At 47.9% G+C, this 23,511-nt stretch overlaps 1 protein-coding gene across 3 annotated transcripts in view; it reads right to left on the reverse strand.

The window, feature by feature from the left end:
• Positions 1-15,232, reverse strand: part of NATD1 (N-acetyltransferase domain containing 1) — a 31,328-nt gene extending 16,096 nt beyond the window's left edge. For 2 of the 3 annotated variants that reach the window (XM_034783225.1, XM_034783226.1), the window contains exon 1: positions 14,931-15,232. In XM_034783225.1, the coding sequence (XP_034639116.1) occupies positions 14,931-15,027 (97 nt within the window). In that variant the 5' untranslated portion in view covers positions 15,028-15,232. Of the gene's footprint in view, positions 1-4,307; positions 4,639-5,248; positions 5,364-14,930 lie in introns of those variants that run through there. The other variant, XM_034783224.1, reaches the window with a different exon arrangement.
• Positions 15,233-23,511: the final 8,279 nt, after the last annotated feature.

Raw genomic sequence — 23,511 nt, forward strand, 5'->3', positions numbered from 1 at the left:
TAAGACCCTGAATCCAGCAATGGGTATCCCCAGCAGCTGTACGGTTTGTCCTTCGCAAAGTCCCATTGAAATCAGCGGGACGTGTGCTTATGACCCTTTGCAGATCACCACCTGTGTCATTGAACACACAGCATAAAGAAACTGAATCGGAATGTGCAATACAATCCTATTCGCGTGGCTGTTGGGGCCTTCTCTTTCATCCTTCTTGGCTTTTTGTGCGTGTGCGATTTCCGCTTTGCAACCTTAACATTGCACCAACCCCGCTTCTTGCACGTAGCACAGGGATGTGGGTAGATGCATGAATTGGTTATTATTATTGCCATGTGTTCCCTGTGCGACTGAATCTGACACAGCCACAGGCCAGAACATGAACTGCATTTTTCAGCTGGAAGGAAACATCGAAGAGATGATTTTTCCATATTCATTCCACCCACAGCAATAAGCACTTGCATCTTGCCAGTCTGCCATTACCTATCCCCTCCCCCCCCAGTCTCTTGGGAGAGAGACTTACAGAGAGGTCTTAGTTGTTCAAATGAAAGCTTTACATAGCATGGAAGTGCCACTGATGATGCTGGGAAATGAGACGGGATTTTTCTTCACTTAATCTCCGATGCAGCATCTGGTTTTCAGTGGGGTTCCTGCCTCTTCTTCCCCCTTTTTTCTCCTCTCTCTCTTTCTCCCCCTGTGTTTTTTTACCATACATGATTTTTCAGCTCCATGGATGAGGCAGAGGGAGGTCAGGCAACTTTCCTGAGGTCACACAGCGACTCAGGGGCTCAGCCAGTATTAGAATCCAGGCGCCTCCTTTGTTCCAGTCACGACACTCCCAGTCCGATGCTACCTGTGCCGGTTGCAGCCCAATGGCGATAGAGCTCCAGAGGCAGGAGAGGAAGGGACAATCTCGTTTGTAAGAATTCAGAGGACAGGGTGGTAACAAGACACCCACACCTGATCTTCACAGCGCTCCCACCACTGTCAGAAGTAGCGGCACCGTACCCGTGCCAAGAGCAGTGGGAGGAGAGTTGCTGAAAAAGCCCCCAGCCCGGACACTACAGAATGAAAAATGATTCTGAGAGGTTATGACAGAAGCTCCTTCCCCACTCCACAATGGCAAGAAAGGTGGCATCACCTGAAGCAACTGGACTCCAAGACACCAGGAAGTTCAGCCAGCCTGAATAACTGGCCATCTGCAAGGGGGCTCTCTCACCAGCGGTCCCACGTGTTAGCAACACCGAGAGTCTGTCTGTCTTGGGGAGGATTTAATGCCGCACTAATGGTGTTTGATCAGAGCACGCCGGGAGGTCTCTTCTCCCCAAAGGAGCCTTGGACAGAGGATGGACCGTCACATGGGCTGATTGCAACCAGAAGAGCGCATGCAATGCAGATTATATAGCTGAGGGAGTAGAGCATAAACCCTTCTACCCCAGTTTAGGGAAGGCACAAAGCGACGTGAACAGCGTATGTCCCTGGTTTCTGTTCTCTTCAGGAAGCGTGGAGATTAATTTGCATAAAACCCACGACTACACAGGCTTCAGAGAACCAATCTCCAGCCCCCTGGACCATGTAGACCTACAGCACAAGCCCCCGACCCCTATTGCTTGCCACCCACCACACCCAACAGCTTATGATCAGAACAGGCCCTTATGCAGCGGTGGAAGCAAGGTGGCAAACTTAGGCTTTAAACCAGCTCCCACAGACACGCCTAGAAAACTGCCAAGGTCTTCGGGGGCAGCACCTAATGGGGCAGATCCCCAGCAGACCCAGAGGAAGGTAGCTCCAGTTTGCACATGGATTGGGTGTTGCCAGGGTGCAACTGTAGCTCTTGTTCATTCAGTCTGGTGGGGCTGACAGAGGTATCAGAAGCGGGGGGGGGGAGGGGGGAAGGTTGGCACCAGCTGCCAAAGGGTGGCAGCAACTTAGCTTCGCTGCTGCTCAAAGTGCCAAGTCCACTGGGCCCAATTCACCCCAGGACCACTGGATGTAGCAGGTTCAGCAGGACACCGTAGCAGGATTTCAATGGACGGACTGCAGCAGGCAGCACCAGGAAAGACGTTAACTGCCTTCCCCCCCCACATCTGGGCATGGGAAAGAGCTCACCCTATGGAATAATGGATCAGCTCATCAGAGGGCAGAGAATGCCTCATCACCAATCAGGAGACATTCTGGGGTGGGTGAGCATAAAGCCATGCGGGGTAGGCGGACGTTAGGCCGGATGAGGTGAGAGTTCCCTAGTGAGAAGCGGGACCCAGACACTAGAAAGCAGTAGACACCCCTTGCCAACCATCCCAAGAGACATGCCCACCAACAGGACGCCATCAGCATGTGACTGGCACGAGTGGGCTAACCTGGACTAAGCTTTGCCAGCCCGCTAGCCGGCAGGGCAATGCCTCCTGCTCTCACCCTCTGAACAATGAGGGCTGTTCTGGGCAGTATCAATACCAGGAAGCCTCCAAGCAGGGAAAACAATAGAGCAGGCAGCACCAGGGTGGGGGATGGAGCAAAAGGCTGCTGTGTTCCAGGGAACACCAGGGATCGCCAGCCGGGCAGCCCTGGAAGGCCAGTTATTGTCTCACATGGGCTTTCCCTTCGATCCCAGGATTTTGCTTAACACTTTTGTACATTCAGGTGCTAAAACCTGGAAGAGATCAAATCGGGAATGCTGACTGATGAGGTACATGGCGAGGGGGGCGGGAGAAGGAGGGGAAGGGGAGAGAGACACACAGACAGACAGCAGGAGACCAGTAACTCTGCACCTTTGTTACTTTGCATTTATTCAAACACTCTGGATTCTCAGTCCCTTTCTGGGCCAAATTCAGGAGAGAGTCTGAGCTGGTATGAACACCACTTTCCTCCCCTTCAGCTCGCATGTCACACCAGCAGAGATTCCAGGACAGTGTTCCCAACCTCTTCGGTACTGGGACACTCCCCACCTCCTACCATCCAGGAATATGGGAAGGGCAAAGTGGTCATGAACCCTCCCCGCCCCCACAAGTCACAACTGGCAGGTTGAGAAGCTGTGCCTTAGACAAACACACATCACCTCCGAGTTTGGCCCACGGTGCTTGACAGGCTGAGCTGGTGTAACTCACACGGTGTGCAGCCACAAGGAAGGTGTGTAACAAGATCAGCAGCTACGGGCAGGTGTGAGAAGGTGCAGGTCACGTTATCCACACCCTGAGGGGATCAGCCTGTCAGGGACAGCATGAAGGTCTTTGTAACCCACCTCTTGGAATCTATCTGCCCACCCCCAGTCACTACAGTACCAGAGCACCTCACAGTCTTCAGTGTATTTAGCCTCACAACACCCTTGTGAGGCAGAGCAGAGCCATTATCCCCGTTGTACTGATAGGGAAACTGAGGCACCGGGAGACAAAGTGACTGTCCCAAGATTCACACAGGAAGCCTTTGGTGGAGCAGGAAATTCCGAGGCCCAGGTTAGTGCCCTGCTAGCAGGCCTCCCTACTCCCAGTGGCGTTTCTGCCAGCTCCTCCATATTCTGCACAGAAACGTCACTCTAATAATGATTTATCACCGTGGGAATCTGTTCTTCATCCAGCCCCAGGGACTCTACTTAAGGGCTTCCGTCCCCCTGCACAGGACTAGTCAGAAAGTTGTCCAGCCGAGGTGTGTTTTATAAGCTGCCTGACTGAAAAAAATAAATAGGAACTTCACTAAGGCCACAACACCCCCACGCAGAGCCTCCTGGTGTCAAGGTGGGCGGGTGGGGGAGAGACATCAGAAAAAGGCCAAGATCCCCCGAGCCTGCAAAGAACATGGGGGCAGCCAGGGAAGTTACAATTCCGCTGTAACAGGGAATTCACAAACCAATCAGGGAGACAGAGCCATTGCCGGGTTCCAGGACCCATCCCCTCCTCTAGCCCAGGAAGGCAGCTCCGGCTGTTACAGCTTTACTGCAGGGGAACTTGGCTGTCTGCAAACCAAGGAGGGGAGTCCAGCTGGAATGCACAGGACGCCTCGGAGCCAAGCCCAGGGTCTTGAGATACTTTGGCACAACAGGCCTGTTGAACTCAGTCAGGAATGGAAGGCTGCCCCCGTACATGCACTATCAAGAAGCCACCACAGTGCTATATATCCTACAATGTATATAATATCCTACCGCGTGCGTTCCTGCAGAGAACTGGACCTGGGAGAGGAGCTAATTTAGGAGAACGACCAGAGATGAAATGTTAGATTTAAAGGGAGCATCCCCTCAACCCCATAGGTAGGTTTGGGAGGCTTAGATATTTCATCGGTAAAGGTCAATTTCACACACACACAAAACCGACCATCAAATATTTCCACCGATAATAACTGAAATCTACAGATTGGCAAAGGAAGAAAAATGGTGTTTGAGAACTTAAGAGTCAAAATCCAGCGTGAGACTTTCGAATTAGGCTTCTTACAAAAAGGACTAGCAAACGAATGGCAGAAACAGGTCTGATCCATGCCACCCTCACCAAACGTGTGCTCGCCTCTTCTCTCCCTCACCCAGTGGTGGCTCCTAACCCAGCAAGCCTTGGGAGCGGCTCATATATACAGGTCTGCAACCTCCTGCTGCCCCAGGCTTTTCCTCTGTTCCTCTGTTCCATGTGCAGCCCAGCCTGATGGGGCCCAAAATGGGCACCCCCAGCCGTCGTCCTGAGCAGAAGAGGAGCAAAAGGAGGAAGAGATCTAAACCAGGGGTCGGCAACCTTTCAGAAGTGGTGTGCCACTGAAAATCAGCTCATGTGCCGCCTTCGGCACGCGGGCCATAGGTTGCCTACCCCTGATCTAAACACTACAGAACAGAAGAGAGAAACATTCCTCCTCCCTCACTCTGTTGTGTGTGCAATGAGGAGAGGGAAGGGTGAATGTACAGGGCAGGGCGGTTGAAGGGCACAGGAAAGATGCATCAATTCATAGCAAGATGGGCTGCAAGAACAACTTGAGAACAACCGCCTTAATAGCTTTTGCATTAGCTTACAGGGTCACTGGGCGCCCACTACCTAACTCACCCCCTTTGGGACACACCAGGAGTATGGAAAATACAAACAGTCTATAAAGACCACCACCAGCACATGCTACTTTCGTCCAGGGCCCTTTCTGAGCGAATGGGGCAAAGCACAGACATTTCGAGCCAGGGTCTGGATTCTCTTCCTTGATTCTTTCTTGTTTTCCCATCTCCCAGGGCTCCAATTTTCCCTCCCCATCCAGCCCAAACCCGGAGAGATGGAGTTATATGGACAAAAGCTTCCTGGAGCCCTCTCACCTCCAGTCAGATGCCTGCGATTCACAGTCCAGGATTCCCCTGCAGCAGTGACCGTGGCTGAGTAAGAGACTGAGTGACATCAGATGACTTTTCATGCCATGTTGTAAAGCTTTGCCTATGAGAAACAGAATGGATTGAAACCCGTTGACTTTGGGAATGTGGGAGGGAGCCATTCAGTTAACTGATCCGAGATCAGCTGGAAGGTGCAGCAGAAAAGTGAATAGCCGTAGTGGGCTTTTTAGGACGCAGACGTGGCGGTTGACTGAGTTTGCCATGTGTAATGAAGTATCTCTACGTTTTACATGTAAGACATGGCCTCAGCATCTGGGTCCCTCCCGGTTGCTATTGCTTGACAGAGGTGCAGTCTATCGGGGGAATTTACAAAGGATTTCCACCGGTGCTAATGCTGTGTTAACGTTAATGTTGAATCAGTGCATTCCTGGCACCAGCAGGAATTTTTAAGACCAAGACCTTAGACTCCCCAGTGAAACTTATCAGGCAAGTTTCCCGAGCACACATTCCAGCCAGTTCCGGATGGTTCCAGAAACTTGCCTATGGCAAAGAGATGATAAATTTGAAATGAACCAAGCAGGGTGGGCAGGGAGAGGTGCAACATTGGCAGGTACGTTAGGCGCAGGATGACCATGTCAGGGATATAAACCCTCTTGCATCTGGGCACAAACAAACCGCTAGCTGATAGGGTGAGGAGTCAGTTCCCCCACTCTGGGGATCCTGGCTCCTTCATCTGACGCATGTCTCATTTCAAGACAAACTAGGAGCACAATCTCAGGCCTCGGGATCACTAGGAAAAGAGGTGTGTTCTCACCACGTTAGTGAACACCTGGTAACTAATGAGGGAAACACCTAGTGCAGGCAAAGTCAAAATGCGCTACTGAGATTCAAGCTGCATCACATAAGTGAGCTCTGAATAGCTTCATAGCTCCTAGGAGAGGAGTTGGTGACATCCTGGAGCAGGGATCATGCTTAGGAGCCAATCTAAGGGCTACAATTGAGCCTTGCAGAACAGATGCAGGAGTAGCATCTCCTTGTCCCAAAAGAAGTCGCCCTGTCAAAGTAGTCCCTGCAGGACAGAAGAAAGCTAAGAGACTGGACCACCTTCTCCTCTCCGTCAGGCTCCTGGCCTTGCTGCAGTGCCGAGGGAGGGTGGAGTCAAAGGGGGAGAAGCAATCTCCATAGCTAATGAATCCTGAACTTGAGTCAGGCAAGCTGAGCAGCGCCTCACCTTTGCAATCAGTCATCAGCAAAAGTCAGTTACAGCCAGGTAAACCAAGACTTTCCACACAAGACAGTCAAGGGCTTTGGCCTCCCACCACAAAACCTAGATTCTAGCAACATATCTGCTCAGCCATCCCCACAAGCTGTGGTCAGACACTTAGTGAGTTGAGAAATCAGCTTCTTCCATGAGCTAAACCATTTCAGAAGGGACGAGAGGCGGGGCAGAGGAGCGGGAGAACGTGCATCTCAGAAATCTGATGAGCAGATACGTGACAAACTGCCGTTCACGGACTAGCTATCAGATCAAAGGGCTCTGCTCCTTTATGAACTCTGTTGGTTTGGTATGAAGAAAGCGTATTTAGCACATCTAGTCTTTGCATCAGGACAGTTTCCTCTTGCATTGCTGTCTCGTGCTAGTACCTTGAGAGTTTACTGCTTTGTCAGGTACCCCCAAAAAGAATGTCACCGCATGAGAAGAAATACATGCATCTATTTCTCGGTTTTCCCCTCCAGACACACACAGCAAAAGCTCCATTCCTTTCAGAGTACTGGTTTAAATGACTCACATTGTGCAGTGGGGTGAATGATTCAGATAAGACAGAATAAGAACTTAGAATCAGAACTCTTGAACTTTCACCTAGAAATGAAATGGAACCTGAATCTTTGATTAAATGAACTAACTCTGCCGAATCACCACCACGTCATTTTCACATACCTCTCCTGCCCCTAATGGGGCTCTGCTAGCGCTGTAGGAGACTGGGGATCAGTTACAAACTCTTGGGTTGTGAGTGCTGCAAACCAATGTGACTGAAAAATGAAGCGGGATTCTCTTTGGTGCCATCCCAGCTCACAGTTAAGTTTCCCCCTTGGCCAGCTGAGAGGTTGAATCCCTGACTTCCCTACCTGTGCAAGGTCCACTTTGGTCCTCTCTTACACAGATATGCCACAGCAGGAATCACTCCCTTTCCACAGGACAGAAAAGTAATGGTCACCCGGGATGGGGGAGATCAGAACAAGGTGGCTAAGCTTGCTACCAAGTCAATTCAGGCGTTTATTTTCATCGCCTGATGCACGGGGGGGGGGGGGGGGAGTTCAGAGGGGACTCGAAGGCCATGCTTACGCTATGGGTTCTTTGCCAGGACAGCTCTATGGGATGGGGTGTATGCCCCACATCGGCCCTGAGAGAGCGGAATTAGGCCAGGCAGGTCCAATCACTCAAGTATGTGGAAAACGAGGAAGATTTAGGCTGTTTGGAGAGCTTTGATCAGAAAGAAGCTCACCTGTGAGGGAACAGGCAGGGGATTCTATAAAACCAGGAGGCCAGCAAGAGTGGGGGCAGCAAGGAGGAAGCCTGTTGTCTCTCTCCCTGGAGTAAGGGAGAGTATACTAAGTATACTAGATGTGATAAATCGACCCCCGCTGGATCGATCGCTGCCCGCTGATCCGGCGGGTAGTGTAGACAAGCCCTAAGCCAGCGGCTCTCAAACTTTTTTACTGGTGAACCTTTTCACACAGCAAGCCTCTGAGTATGACCCCCCCCCCATCAATGAAAATCACTGTTTTATATATTTAACACCATTATAAATGCTGGAGGTAAAGCGGGGTTTGGGTTGGAGGCTGACAGCTCACAACCCCCATGTAATAACCTCCCGACCTTCTGAGGGGTCCCGACCCCCACTTTGAGAACCCCTGCCCTAAGCTCTCCGGGGGCAGGCGTGGTATTACTGTACTCTGCTTGGGTGCCCCCACCCTGGCTGGTCCCGAGGCAGTACTGCAATAAACGTGATCATGTGCAACTTGACGACACGCCTTTCCTTCGCATGTTACCTCCTGAATTTGGCCCTCTGAACTAAGGGCGTCTGAGTCAGTGCAACTAAGCAGCTGAGGGGTCAGAAGAGAGGAGTGAAGCAAGAAACACAACTAAGAGGATGATATAACGAGATGTAAAGCAGCCCTCCCACCCCCGGCTTTTTCTGGCTCCTTGGCATGCGAGTCACGGATGTATCAGTAGGTCTAAGGGAGTCTGACCAAATAAAATGGAATCTAAGGCTTTGTCGGCACTGCGGGGGTTGCACCATTACACTCCTTTGCACACCTCCTCTGAATTTAGTTCCTAGTCTTACAAAACGAAACAAATGGAGCCCAGCCCTTCAGGAAACGCTCTGTAGAGCTAATACATGCTAAGCACATTAGCGAGCTGCTTGCAGAGGTGCTCAACGGCTGCAGCCCTCATTGAGTCGTGGGGCTCGGCCCCTCTTAAAATCAGGCTGGAAGTGCATTCAGCGCATGTGACTAGGTTGTTTTTTTTTAATATACAAGAGTTTCATTGAGTCAAACCTGACGTGGTCACTTAGCAGCTAACCCTTCCCCACCAAGAGGAGAACACATGGCATCTGTTCTGGGTCTTAAGATCACAAGCCCATCCAGCTCCACCTTCCCTTAGAGATAAGACCTTGGGTAAATCGCGGGTTATTAAAATAAAGTCATCAGGGCAGCACCAGGGTAAGTGCTGGCATTTCACAGGAGAGGGACAGCCGCTGAGTCCCCCCTCCCCACAAACTGCTGTGACTTTTCCAACAGTGGATAGATGGAAGCAGACGTCCCCACTTCCTCCTCCTGGCTGAGGCCCCGGCTGCTCCGCGGGGGTAGTGGGCTGGTCCTGTCCCAGAGAGGGGTGGATAGGTGGCAGCCCGGTCCCCTCCCAGGGGGTAGAGCGTACGTGGTATAATGGGTAGAGGGTGTCTTACCACACGGCACTGTCCGTCTGGCCCAGCTCCAGCCCAGGCTGCTGGTGCTGCTTCCTGTCTGGCCAGCATGGGATGGGGTGGGGGCAGCACCGACAACACACAGGATTTAGGAGCCGCAGACCACCCTGCAGCAGCCTCCAGCAGGCCTAGGGGAGACATCGCAGGAGCTGAGACTGGCATCTGCCACTTGCAGCACGAGCAAGTGTGTGAGGAGGCCCTGCCCTGGCAGGAGGAATCTGGGCAAGACCAGGATCCACCCCCACCTGCCCCCCCGCTGGGGAGGGTCCCTTTCACATACACACCCTGATCCACCCACTCGGGAAGGGCCCCCTTCACACACCTGCTCGTGCTCCAAGTGGCTGCTGTGGGGTGGGCCGGGCTGGGGATCCGAATTGCCTCACCTTGTCAGTGCTGGCCCCGTCTCCCCGCTGGCTAGCCAGACAGGAAGCAGCTGGTGCCAGGGGGTTAGAGTCCCCTTCCCCTCCACCCCGGCCTGCCACGAGCAGCCATATTAGCCCAGGGCTGTGATTTTCCCAACAGCAGGGAGGGGGAAGTGGACATTCCCACTTCTGCCTTCACGCTGTAGGAAAAATAAATCACGATACTGGGCTAACTTCACTGTTTCCGGGCAGTCCGTGAAATTGGAATTTACTCAGCGCTGCCAGACGGCCGGCCAAAACGGAGTTTGTGTGTAACAAAAGAGTGCTGTCTCGCCAGCTTCTCACCCTCTCCACTTTCAAACGGCTCTCTGGCTTTAGGATGTTAGTCACTACTACTGCTTGAGACTTTCGTGAGAAGCATGAGGCCACGAAGGAAGGAAGGAAGGTCCAATGGGTAGGGCGCTAGCCTGGGACTCAGAAGACCTGGGGTCATTTCCCTGCTCTGCTACAGGCTTCCTGCGTAACCTCAGGCAAGTCATTTAGCCTCACTGTGTCAGTTCCCTGTCTGTGCAATGAGAACACTAGTACTTCCTTCCCTCACAGGGGTGCTACGTTAAAGAGGTGGGAGATGTTCAGATACTAGATAGATGAGACTGAAAGCAGGTGGTCTCTGATGTTTCCCTGCCATTTGCTTCTGCATGTTCCAGTCCACAACAGAGCATTGTGTGCACCCAATGCATTGAAGGGTAGGGCTGGCACGAGCTGCTGCCTTTGGGCCAAATTCTGATCCCAGTTACACTGGCGTAAATCCAGAGTAACACCTCCAGACTTTGTCAGTGAATCTGACTCCAACTTTGGTAAACTGGCACAGTTCCTTAAAAATAGGTAGAAGCCACTCCCAGGGAATGGTTTTATTTTCTCCTCACTAGATCATTCCCCAGCTCTCAGCCCAGAGAGGAAATGCAGATCGGACAGTATTCCTAAACTTTGATGGCTGGGGGGAGTTCAAAGAGGATCATTAAAGCTGTTAGAGGAAGTGACTGCAGAAGAGAAAGGCAGAATTAAGAGGAACAAATTGTTCTAAGAAGCTACTGCATCCGTCTGATCCAGGGAGCACTCTACCAAGAGCAAGACCAGATTTCTTAGCAATGACACCAAGCAACTGGCATGTTACTACGGAGAAAACAAACAGACCACAGCATACAGTATTAAGCAGAGACAATGCAACTGCCACTGAAAGAAACTTACTTAGAAAACAGAGGGACTCACTTTTTTTTTTTAAACAGTTTCCTGTTGAGAATTTACCTCAAGATTAAGTAGTTGGAGAGGACAGCTGTGGTATGTTAAAGGAGCTCTGTCAGCTTAAAAAGAAAATCATATTGTGAACCGTTTTCTTCGCCCATGTTACTAACAACACCTTAGCTGATTAAAAACCCAGTTGGCTTCTTACTTTCTGCATTTCCTTCAGGTGGGACAATGAAACTCAGCAAAGTCTGTTTATAGCCAGTTTCACTTTCAGGTCCTGATGCTTCAGCCTTTGGGAGGCAAAGAAGGAATGGGAATGCGTTAAATGAAACAGCTGTTTTTATTCAGGATTTTAGAAGCCATATATGACAAAGATTTTTTTGGGGAGAAATGGGGGGAAGCTAAGAGTTCCCCCTAAGATGATTAATATGCCTCACGTGAGAGACGAGAATTTCATCATCAGGTTACGCACAGTGAGCAAATGGAAACAATGATGAACCATGAACAGCTATAGATACTGACACGTTCTTAACCTGTATACAATTACTTCTGTGTTTCAGGCACACTCAGGGCTGCCGAGAACAAGTTAGGGCCCCAGTTAAAAAAATTATTTCGGGCCCCCCTGCAAGGGCAGACCGGCTAAACAGGGACGACGAGAGGGGGAGGAAGCCGGGCCCCCTTCCGGACCGCCGGGCCCCGGTAATTTGTACCGGCTTCCCCCTCCACTCGTCGGCCCTGGGCACACCAGTACCATTAGATGCTTTTGAACTAGCAATGACTCCTGAAGCCCATAGATGGTATGTGAGGGGATCAGAGAATGTTGGTACGCCTGCATCATGTTGCATATGACAAGAGCATTGTGATCTGGGTACCCGTTCGAACTCACAGGAGATCCACCTATGTTTGCAGGTTTGCTGTATTAGGGAGAATTCAAACAAGGGCATTAAAGTGCCACTGAGTTACTCACAGCAGAAATGGGACAGATGGAAGGTCTCTGCTAGAGATTTATTATGGCTTGATGCTTGTTTCCATTCTCCTCATGAGAGATGTTTATCTTGTGACTGCATTCTAGGTTTTGATTTTATAAACTAATGGCTAATAATAATATGAACATAAAAATAGATTGATTGACATTGGAGCCATAAACATGGAGCACATTCGAACGGTTAGGACAAGTTTGTGGTTTTATTCCCAGCTCAGCCACTAATTCATTATGTGACCTTGAGTTGAGTCACTTAATTTTTCTGCACCTCCATTTCCCCATCTGTAGAATGGATACAATACTACTAAATTTCTATACAGTGTTTTGAGCTGTGCGGATGAACAGTGGCATAGAAGTACTTAACAGTAATATGAGTAGCTTATCATACCATTGCTGAGATGTTGCATTTGGAATCATGGAGGACCAAGTTTTCAAGAGAGCTCCGAGCCAGATTCTCACATACCCCATAGCCAGCAGCAACCACTGAGGCACTGACAGCCAACGCACCCAGCTCTTGAAAATCTGACCACTGGGACCCAATCCAGCTACCACTGAAGTGATTCTCATTGACCTCACAGGAGTTAAATCAGTCCGATACTGAAGTGACTCATTTTGTGCCAGGCTGAAATTAACTTATCCACATTACATTTTTGAATTGGTGGTTTTCTGTTTGTTTGAAGTGTATTTTCCACCAGCCCCTTTTCCAGCTGCTGAGGATCACTTGCCAACAATCTGACTGCCAGAGATTTTAATCTGGAGTACTCTGATGAGAAATTAAATCCCTAATAATCTTCTGCCCATAGTCTTCCCCTCACTTTTTGCACGTGCAAACGTTTTAAACAATGGCACCAATTTATGACTCTACAACATAGAGGTTTCAAGTGGGAACCCATCACCATGGATTTATTTTGATCTCTTGCCATTCAAAGAGACTGCTTGGCTTGATCAGTTTTTCTGTCTCCCCATACTCAGCTTGCAATGTTTAGTGTCCTGTCCTGTCCCTCTCACCCATTGCTGAGCCTGAAGATTGCACTTGTAATTAGTGGTTTAAAAAACAAACAAACAGACAAACTAGAATAAAATGTAGGACTATTCTTGTTGTTTTATTGAGAACGCGTCCTACTGCACATATAATTTCTGAACTATCCATTGACGTTTTTAAGCAATCTACCCTGCAATTTTTGTAGAGCTGGAAAACAGGCTATTTTGCTCAACTAAACAAAAAACAAAACAGAACCAAAACAGCCTTTGGGATCTTTGTATGTTTGGAACTAACCATTAAAACTGGCTGAGAAATGTTTCGCCTGCCAACAGGAGATATTGTTGGGTGCCCATTTCTCATTCTTACTGCTAATCAAATGAAGCAAAAGGGATAGCTACTAGGGTCCACATTAGAACCAGATTGTTATGGTGTTACTAATGATAATAGGCCCTGATCCTGCAAACACGCCCATAAGTTGTTCTACTGATTTCAGTAGGATTTTTCCTGTGCTAAGTGGTCACAGGGTTGGGCCTATAACAGATCAGATCCAGGACCTCCCCAGCCTTGTGCAAAGAGCTCTCTGCACATGGGTCATGCACTTTTAGAATTGGGGTCTTGGAGAGGACTTCAAATTTTATTTAGCTACATCAAGCTTTAATTTCTATTTTCTAAATGTTATAGACCAGTTTGTCGCCTGAGGTCCTAATCCTGCAAATACTACACATGTGCTTAACTTGACTACTGCAAGTAGTCCCGCTCAATCAATGAGACTGCTCGTAGTAGTCAAGTTAAGTACACCTCTACCCCGATATAACGTGACCCGATATAACATGAATTCGGATATAACGCGGTAAAGCAGGGCTCCGGGGGGACAGGGCTGCGCACTCCGGAGGATCAAAGCAAGTTCGATATAACGCGGTTTCACCTATAACACGGTAAGATTTTTTGGCTCCCGAGGACAGCGTTATATCAGGGTAGAGGTGTATATGCATAAGTGTTTACAGAATTAAGGCCTAACAGTTTTCTTCCTCCCCCTACAACTCTACACTCCAAGGTAAAAATTACTTCTTTTTTTAAATCTACAACCTGGCTTCTTAACACTTCCATTATGTGCAATTTACTGAGAGCACCAAAGCCAGAGAAGTCACACTCCAAGAAGTTCCCATCTGCATTTAAAATGTTATTTTGTAAGCACCTATCAAAATTATCTCCCCGTCCTGAAAACTGCATGCTGTGGATAATCTTTCACATCCCAGGGTAATTTATAGAAAGTCTGCTATTTCCACTCTGTGCCTTTCCACCGCAGTCTACAAAACAAAAGGTATTTAACCAACAACCTGCTATCTGCTCCTGTTAGTTTTGAGCAGGGCTAGTTAGTTGTGTCAGTGAGGGGAGTTTAAATTAAAAAAAAAAAAAAAGGGAGTAGTCAGAATATATGGAGGGCTTGGCGATCAAGGCAGTTAACAGAAAAGGGAAGAAGTGGCTAGTATCAACCTTAGTGACCTGTTTATAAATAGAGACAAAGTGGTGAGATAATATCTTTTATTGGACCAACTTCCGTCGGTGGAAGAGACAAGCTTTGGAGATTCACAGACCTCCTGTTCAGGTCAGAAAAGGTAACCAGCTGTGCACAGCTAAAAATGTTTATAAATAGATCTTACAGAGACAGGTGTTCCTCTACCAACCTGAGCAGAGCAGAGACAGCAGCAGTTTACCAGAAAGTAACAAAAACAGGAGAGAGGAATGGGGAAGGTTACCGAGAGAAGAAGAACTTGCATGGGGAATAGATTGAGGCACGTTCCTTGGACCTTTACCTCCTCTATAGCTCTTTGATATTCAGTGCCTCTTTGTTGACACCAAAACTAATCTGTTGCATAACCACCCTCGATGTTGCTGTAAAATAATTTAGGAAAAGGAAGAGAGAGAATTCCCTAGCTGTGAGAGGAAAGCCAGTCCCTGGTTTAGCTAGAGGGCACTCTTCTCGTTACCAGCCTCTTTGCTTTACTTGCAAACAAAAGATAGAAAACCGGTGGGGGGGCGGTGAGGGTGGAGGACAGCGAGAGAAAGGGAAGAAAGAAAAGTGAGATCCCAGGCTCAACCGGGACCTTACCATTCAGCCGCACTGTGAATTGTCTCCTCCTGCGATCGTGCTCCACCTGGATGGGGCAGTTCTGCTCCAGGATATTGAGTTGAGCTGCATGTGCCATGTTGCTGGGTGGGCTGTTTCTTGGAATTTTGGTTTTTTTTTTTTTTCCCTAACGTCTGTGTGGGGACAGAGAGATGTAGTTATTTCTAGGGCTGGACCAGCTCCTTCTCTCCCTGGTCAGCAGGGGGAAGGTACAGAACGATGACCGGCGGGGAGAGACATGATGAGCTCCTGCTGAAACTGACACACACACACACACAGAGAGACACACAAAAAAGCCAGGAAATCAGCTGTGAACTCACGTGCTGACCTCACAGCCAATGCCCGAGCAGCCTTTTTGTTTTGATACATTCCATTCGACTCTTAAAGGAACACTGCACCTTGAAACCCACCCCCCTTCCCGCACCTTCTCCTCCTCTCCCCCTCCTCAGATATATAGAATTGAACTTCTCTGCTGAAGGGAAAAGAATCACGCTGTCTTAAGAAAGGGGGTAGTTTTATGATTCATTTTCTCCCTACCCCCAAGTGATTCATTCCTTCCTTAGAAATGACAGAGCCTGCTGACTGTCCTCAAGAGGCATCTGAACTCACCTGACATCACAGGCTTCCCTGCTCTGTGACACAATGGAAATCCGAAATCATTTCCTTTCTTTCTGTGGGCTTACCTACACGGGGAAATGTCCCGGCACAGCTATGCCAGTCAATTACACTACTCTAGTTAGAGCAGTGTAAAGCCCCGTGTGGACAATCTTATTACAGAATGAAAGTGCCTTTTTCTGGTTTAACACACGTTTGAAAGCAGTTGAGGGAATACACCTGATTCCAAGGAACATATTTTTCCTCTGTGGGTCGCGAAATCATGATGAGTGATGCCACAGAGCTCACTTTAATTAACCAGTTCAGTTACACTATTTTGCAAAAACAGAGCTAGAAACAAAGTTATACATTGCAAAATCAAAGCCACTGCAGAGGACAAAGTCCCTGTGCAATCTGTCTTCTGAATTGAACAGGCTCACAAGTATTAAAAGAAAACATGTTCTTTGGCTTCGCCACCTTACAGGATACAATCAGTGTTGAAGATTTAAAAATAATTAAACTGCATAGTCGGTGATTTTTACGGTGGTTTCAAATCATGCGCTTTCTGAAAGACAGAGGGCCTGATTTTCCACTCGCTTACAGCCAGCTGCTGCTCCCTTACCCTGAGCCCCCTGGCCCTGGAACAAGAGCTGCTGTGCTGTCACCCTTCCCTTCCCTACTATGCGGAGGTGGCTGTCACAAGAGGCAATAGAGCCATCTCCACCATCTTTTTGCCAGCAGTGAGTTCCCCTGCAGGAGGGGAATTCTTCACTGCTTCTCTCCAGACTCCAGCTGCTTTCAGTCCACTTTGTGCTGTGTTCAAAGTGAAAAGTGAATTTAGCAGACCAGACAATCCAGGTCCTTTATTTAGGCCATGATCCTACAGTGAACTCCATGTTGGAAACCTCTGTGTCCATGCAGTGCCCTACTGGTGCAGGGATTTGTCAGTGCAGACCTCATTACAGTATCCCAGTCTTGAGTGAATCTCAGACAGATGTTCCTTCTCTATAATAACCCATTGGGCACTGGATTATACTCCATTTGATGCTGCATAAATCTAATCTAAGTACCTAGGTAGAGACCTAATACAAGTTCCCAGTATACATTTATCTGATAGTTTTCACACAATGCATAGTTAGACTGTGGAACTCATTGCCAAGGAAGTTGTGCAAGCCAGGAATTTAGCAACATTCAAACAGGAACTTGACTTTTATATGGATATCAAGAATACCCAGAGTTATCCTCAGACTTCAGGTCTTAGTCCAAGCTTTAGCTGCTAGAAATAAAGATGAGACCTAATGTGGGGGGCAGATTATCCCACAGCTGCCTGTTGTGGGGGTCTTGCATCCTCCTCTAAAACATCTAGTGCTGGACACTATCAGACTGAATACTGGACCAGATGTCCACAGATCGGATCCTGTATGTATGGGCATTCCCATATTCCCATTTTTTTCTCTCTATCAACGAGTGTGATCCATTTGAGTGAAACTGCTATGGACGAACTTAATAAAATACAGTTTAAAAGATTATTGGAGAAGACTACATTATTGTTATTCTGTATCAAATGGTAGGGAACTGGGAATAATATTTAATAATTAGTAATCCTTTGTCCATCTATAGTGCCTTTAAACCGAAGATCTCAAGGAGATTAACAAACTTGAATTAATTAACGTCATCAAGTCTTTGTCCAAGATCACACCCCACATAAGTGAGGCAGGATGGTCCAGTGGTTTGCATGTTAACTTCAGGCTCGGTAGACCTGGGTTCAGTTACTTTCTCTGCCTCTGTCACCTTAGGTATGATACTTAGTCCCTGTGTATCTTTTCTCTCTCAGAGGCGTTGCGAGGATATATACAGTAAAGATTATGAGGCGTTCAGACACTAGTAATGGATGCTATCATGTACCTTAATAGAGGGAGCTAAGCTTAATAGTCCTGACTAGTAGCCCACTGCTATAACTAATAGACAATGCTGTCATCTGTGTAGCTCCACATAGTCCTGGGAAAGATTTACCAAGAATCATGTGAATTAAATGAAAGGGAGAATTTGATTTAATGTGGACAAAAGCAAGTTCCACACACCTGGAACAGCCCCCTGAAAATATGTTGCAATATTAGATGCTATGGATTTATCTTCATGTTGCATGAGGATTATACCCTTGCTAGGACTTCAAAACAGGTACTCAAATGCCGAAGCAGCATCTCTCCCAGTTGAACTAAGGAGAATTCCCAAGTGCTTTTGGTAACTGACATTTCCATCAGATTTCTAGCCACTGAGAGGCAAGACTGTTGCATGTCATTGTCTGAGATCCTGGAGTGTTTATCTGGATGATCCACCACCTACTCACACACTGATCTCTTCATTCCAGAGCCTACAAATCCACACACTGACTCTCAGCATGTAATAATACTTTAGAAATGTGTGGTGGCCTTTTAGGAATGTTAAAAATCCATCCCCATATGGAAAATTATAAGAACATTTGAGCTCTGTTGGGAATTTCATCTGCATCTCTGCCTGGTTGCCTCTGCCTCAGGCCAGCAATTAGAGCTACCTCTGACCTTTCAGCAAAGCAATAGCTGCAGCGTAGGACAATCACCTCAGACAGAAGGAGTTGCAGGCCGCAGAGAAGGTAAATGTGCTCAGAATAGGACCTCATCTTGGGAAGACAATGGGAGTTCTGCCATTGACGTCAAAGATCACCAGCTTCAATCCCACAACTGCCTGTTATTCTGTGTCATCAGGATTCAGGCCATGAAATTCCTGCTGGATATTTTTCTTTATTACACTCAAGGATGTTTTGTATGTTCTTATACTCTACCTAGTAATGACGTCATGTTACCATATCGAATTTTGATGATAAAATATTGTATCGATACTTCTGCAGCACCTTTCTCATCTGAGGATCTCAAAGCACTTTAGAAACATTAGTTTAACTAAGCTACACAGCAATGTGGGACTGAGATGAGAAATACGGAGGGATTGTTTCATTTAGCCCTTTCAGGGCAACCACCGCTGGTGCGGATACCAGCACCTGTTGAACAATGCAGAGTAATGCTGCACAGTGGTTTAGGAGAGGAAATGAAGAACAACACTTAATTTGATTTAAACTAAAAGGGAAATTCAGGGAGGCTACATATAATTACTGGTGATGGAATTTGCCAAGATATGAAGGTTAACACCTCTGCATTTGCAAAAAGTCCCAGAGGCTCCTGGAGACCACAAATGGTCAAGACCTCACAGAATTTACTTTTAACTGGAAAAGCAGCACCTGCAGTAGCAGAATTACTGGTTCAATATTGACGCAGAGGGAAAAGTGCCACCTACTATGTCACCAGCACCACTTCCTGCAGTGGTACCTAAGAGGGTTTTTTCCACTCAAATGCTGATCAAGCCCAGCCCTGTTCAGATCTGGGATCACAGGAGAAGGTGTGTGGCTGCCAGTCTAGAGTTCAAACTCTATTACTGATTCATAGACTCATATGTTTTAAAGCAGAAGGAGTTATTATGATCAGCTAGTTGATCTCTTGCATACACAGGCCAGAGAACTGCATCTAGTAATTCATGTATTAAGCCTGACGACTTGTAGTTGAACAAGTTAAACACTGGAATAAATTGCCTAGGGAGGTTGTGGAATCTCCATCTCTGGAGATATTTAAGAGTAGGTTAGATAGATGTCTATCAGGGATGGTCTAGACAGTATTTGGTCCTGCCATGCGGGCAGGGGACTGGACTCGATGACCTCTCGAGGTCCCTTCCAGTCCTAGAATCTATGAATAAGAGCAGATATCTAGTCCTGATTTAAAGATTTTAAAGATGCAGAATCCACCATCTTCCTTGGAAAGTTGTTCCAAGGGTTAATCACCCTCACTATTAATAATATGTGTCTTATTCCCAATCTGAATATTTTTAGCTTCAGCTTCCAACCACTGGATCTTGTTTTGTCTTCTCTGCTAGATTAAAGAGCCCTCTAGTACCAGATATTGTCTCCCTCTGTAGGTACTTGTAGACCACCATCAAATCGCCTTTTAACCTTCTTTTTGATAAGCTGAATAGATCCAGCTCCTTAAATGTCTCACTATACATCAAGTTTTCCAGTCCTTTCAACATGCTTGTCGTTGCACTCTGAACCATCTCCCATTTTTCAAAACCCTTTTACAAGTGTGGACACCAGAACTGGACATAGTATTCCAGAGATGATCTCTCTAATGCCAAATACAGAGGTCATATCATCTCCCTACTCCTACTCAGAGTGCCCCTGTTTATACGTCCAAAGATCGCATGGGCCCTTTTGGCCACAACATCATGTTGAGAACTCAGAAATTCGGTAACAGAGGGCTTTTCAATCTAGCAGACAAAGGTGTAACAAGATATAATGGCTGGAAGTTGAAGCTGGATAAATTCAGACTAGAAATAAGGTGCAATTTTTTAACAGTGAGAGTAATTCATCACTGGAACAAATTACCAAGGGCAGTGATGCATCCTCCATCACTGGAAATTGTAAAATCAAGATTGGATGTTTTCCTAAAAAATACGCTTTAGTTCAAACAGAAATTCAGGAAAAACCCGTGACTTGTGTTACACAGGCAGGCAGACTAGATGTTTTCAATGGTCCCCCCGTCTTTATAATCTATTCATCTACGTTCAGATGGTTTCCAGCCTGCCTCCTTTTCCAGAGTCACTATTTTCCAGGATGCAGACCCCCATCCCGTAACTATGACCACGATTCTTTGTTCCAACAGTTAGGCCCCTGAATTTAGCTGTATTAAAACTGTACCATTATGAGCTGGGTGTAGGGTGACCACCCATGCCAAATTGGGCAGGACAGTCCCAAAATGCAGAGTTCAAGTCCCAGTCCTGGGCTGACTGACTCTGGGATAGCATTTGTCCTGAATTCCCTGCAGCACTGCTGTGCACCTGCCTGAGGCTCAGGGGTGGAGCCAGCTTCTTCCTGGTGGTGGTGGTGGTGGTGGGGCTGAGGTGTGCCTTAACCCCCCTCACCATGAGGCCCCACCCCCTGCTTCTCCTCTCCCCTGAGGCCCCACTCCCTGGCCAGGCCAGAACCAGAGCGGGGCAGTAGTAACAGCTGCCCTGTATGGTGCGTCTCGGGGACCTAGGCCTAGGGCTGCTCTTGGGCATCCTGGCCCCCTGTCCAGGGCAGGTGGAGGGTCTGAGGCTCCCCACAGTGACCCGAGCTCCCTGGGTGGCTCTTACCATGGCCTGGCTATGGCTTCTGGCCTGGCTAGGGAGTGGGACCTTGAAGGAAAGAAGAGGAGCAGGGTGTGGGGCCTCAGGGGGAAGAGGAGGAGCAGGAGGCGGGGTCATGGAGGGGGTGTCCCTCCATGTGTCCCTCTTTTGCCTTTTGAAAAGGTGGTCACGCTAGCTGGTGAAACCTCGTTATGGGTTCCTCACTGAGACTGACTGAGAAGCTTGAATACACTCTTCTGTTAACATAATTGTAAGGACAAGCCCATCTAGGATAAAGGGAATATGTGACCACACCCAGGAATGTTCGTTGCGTATTGTTTTGTGTACAGCTGTGTGTGTGTGAAGATGAACACAGTGGACCAGAAAGCAACACAGCCAGCCAGAAGGAGCAGCTGAAAATGCAGTGTCTCACCCTGAAAGAAACCTGGGGGGTGGTGGGATGGGGTGGGGTGGTGGAAGTTTCTGGCTCAGGGTGCAGGCTGAAAAGAGTTTTCTTGCTGTTGTGAGCAAAATAATCTGTTTTCTGCTATTTGCTTCCTTGTGTGTACCTTCATTGTCAATGAACAAAACTGCATTAAAGAAATACCTGACTACCACAATTTCTGCTCCCAACTGGAACATCCCCAGGGGCCCAAACTAGCCACTCAGGCCAAAAAGGGACCACAGCATAAAAAGTAACTGATTTAATTTCAGACAGCAAATTACACTCCTACCTACTTTAGGTCAGCCCTGTGCTCCACTGGACTTACTTAGCTATTGTGAAAAGCATAGTGCATCCTGGGGTGTCAGAGCAGAGTGAGGAGAGAGGGGATCAGGACGGGGTTGGCCCTAAAAACCAAACAGTCTATTTTAGAATGTCAGCTGACAACGGTAAGCTCACTGTAAATGTAAAGTGCTTGGTAAGTTGTTCCAATGGTTCATTACCCTCACTATTAAAAAATGGTGCCTTATTTCTAGTCTGAACTTGGCTACCTTCAGTTTCCAGCCATTAGATCCCCTACAAGTGCTAAGCATTATGATGCTGATTATTAATGTGTTGAATACCCTTCTCATAGGCCTGAGTATTGAAGACATTCAGCATTATATGGCTGCCAATTCCAATTCGGATGCGGAAGTCTCCTCTGAACATAAGGTTTAGTGAAGCCACTGTGACACCCTAGACCTCTCTTCCCATTGGCTTTCCCTTGGTAGAGATGCACTCAGCAGGACTGTCCCCTCCCACCCTGTGTGCATTCTTCACAGAGACCGGGACAATAAAAGAATTTGTGGAATGAAGGTGGGTGGAGAATATAAAATCCTTATGTGGGTGATCTGTCTGTGCGTGTGTTATTCAGGCAGCTTACTCAGCTTGTCCTTTAAGGCAGAGTTTCCTAGCCTATGTTGCCATTAAAATATGTGGAGGGACGGTACAGTTGATTAAAGCTCAGGGCAGAGGAGAAGGTTTGGTTGGCTGGTTGGCTAAATCACTAACTTTTCTCCACTGGATTTCTAATGAATTTGAGTCCTCTGTGGGTCACATTAAAAAATGTGCTTGGTGGCTGAAGCCTACAGATCCCTTTTCAAAAGTGGCCACTAATCATGAGTACTTCCATTCTTGGGTGCCCTAACTGAGGTACTTAGGGGCTGATTGCCAGAACTGCTGTGCATCCGAAACTCCCACCCTCTTGATTTGGAGCTATGGGTACTCAGCAGCTCTGAAAAGCAGACATGAGATGCCTTAAGTTGGGCTCCTTAAACATGAACGTTTTGACCTTAGCACTTGCTGGATGTTTGTCCATAACACTAAACCCACCACACAGGGCTGAGCCAGGGAGCAAAGCACGAGAGAGATGGGACAGGAGAGGCACTCATTTAATGCTGCAGACCAGGACAGAGATAGGAAACAGCAGCATGCCAGAGGGTGATGGGAAAGCAGAGGAGCTCCTGAGGGTTTGTGTGAGCCCAGGACAATGGCAGGGATGATGAGGGAGCAAGAAGGAGCACCGGGAAGTGTCTGTTTTCCCTTGGAAGAAATGCTGGCACTCAGCTCCCTGTTGGAGCAGAGCTGCTGCAAGCCCTCCCTCACTATGGTCGATAAACCCTGGCTATTAAAATGCAAAGCCAACATTTGTGCTAAAGAAACCTGGAAGGGCCAGCTGTAGAGCTGAAAGAGAGGTTCTCCAGAGTGTCATTAGTTTCTGGCCTCTCTGCTGATGCCCACAACGGGGCCAACTGATGCAGTGATTTTTACCAGGTAGACACTTATCTACTGGCAACTGGCTAGAGGCCACCAGTCTGTTATCAGACCGTGACAATGCTTGGTTACTCCAATGCTGGATTTGAACCAGTGACCTAGAGGTGGGAGACTTAGTATTTCATTGTCAATCTCTGAGCCATTCAGAGACCCTTAAAATATGTCATTTAGCATGGGCTACCTACCTGTCAAATAGGATCCATTTCTTGGCCTAACAACTGTGATCGCCTTAATATTCCTCCCACTAGGTGGCACAATCAGCACAACTGAAATGTCAGTATTCCCCAAACAAGTCTTACAAACAGCCTTCCTATCAATTCGATTCTGCGGAGGTCCTAGGGGCAAACCAGGGGGTTCTTCCTGGTACCTGGGGTGACAGTGTGGTGAGGCAGAGGATGGGGAGTTATGGATGACCTACTTCTCCTCTCAATGTGCATACCTTGAAACAAGGACGGGCAAACTTTTTGGCCCGAGGGCCACATCGGGGTTCCAAAACTGTATGGAGGGCTGGGTAGGGAAGGCTGTGCCTCC

The sequence above is a fragment of the Trachemys scripta genome, chromosome 10, assembly GCF_013100865.1.
Source record: "Trachemys scripta elegans isolate TJP31775 chromosome 10, CAS_Tse_1.0, whole genome shotgun sequence".
NCBI classification, from domain to species: domain Eukaryota; kingdom Metazoa; phylum Chordata; order Testudines; family Emydidae; genus Trachemys; species Trachemys scripta.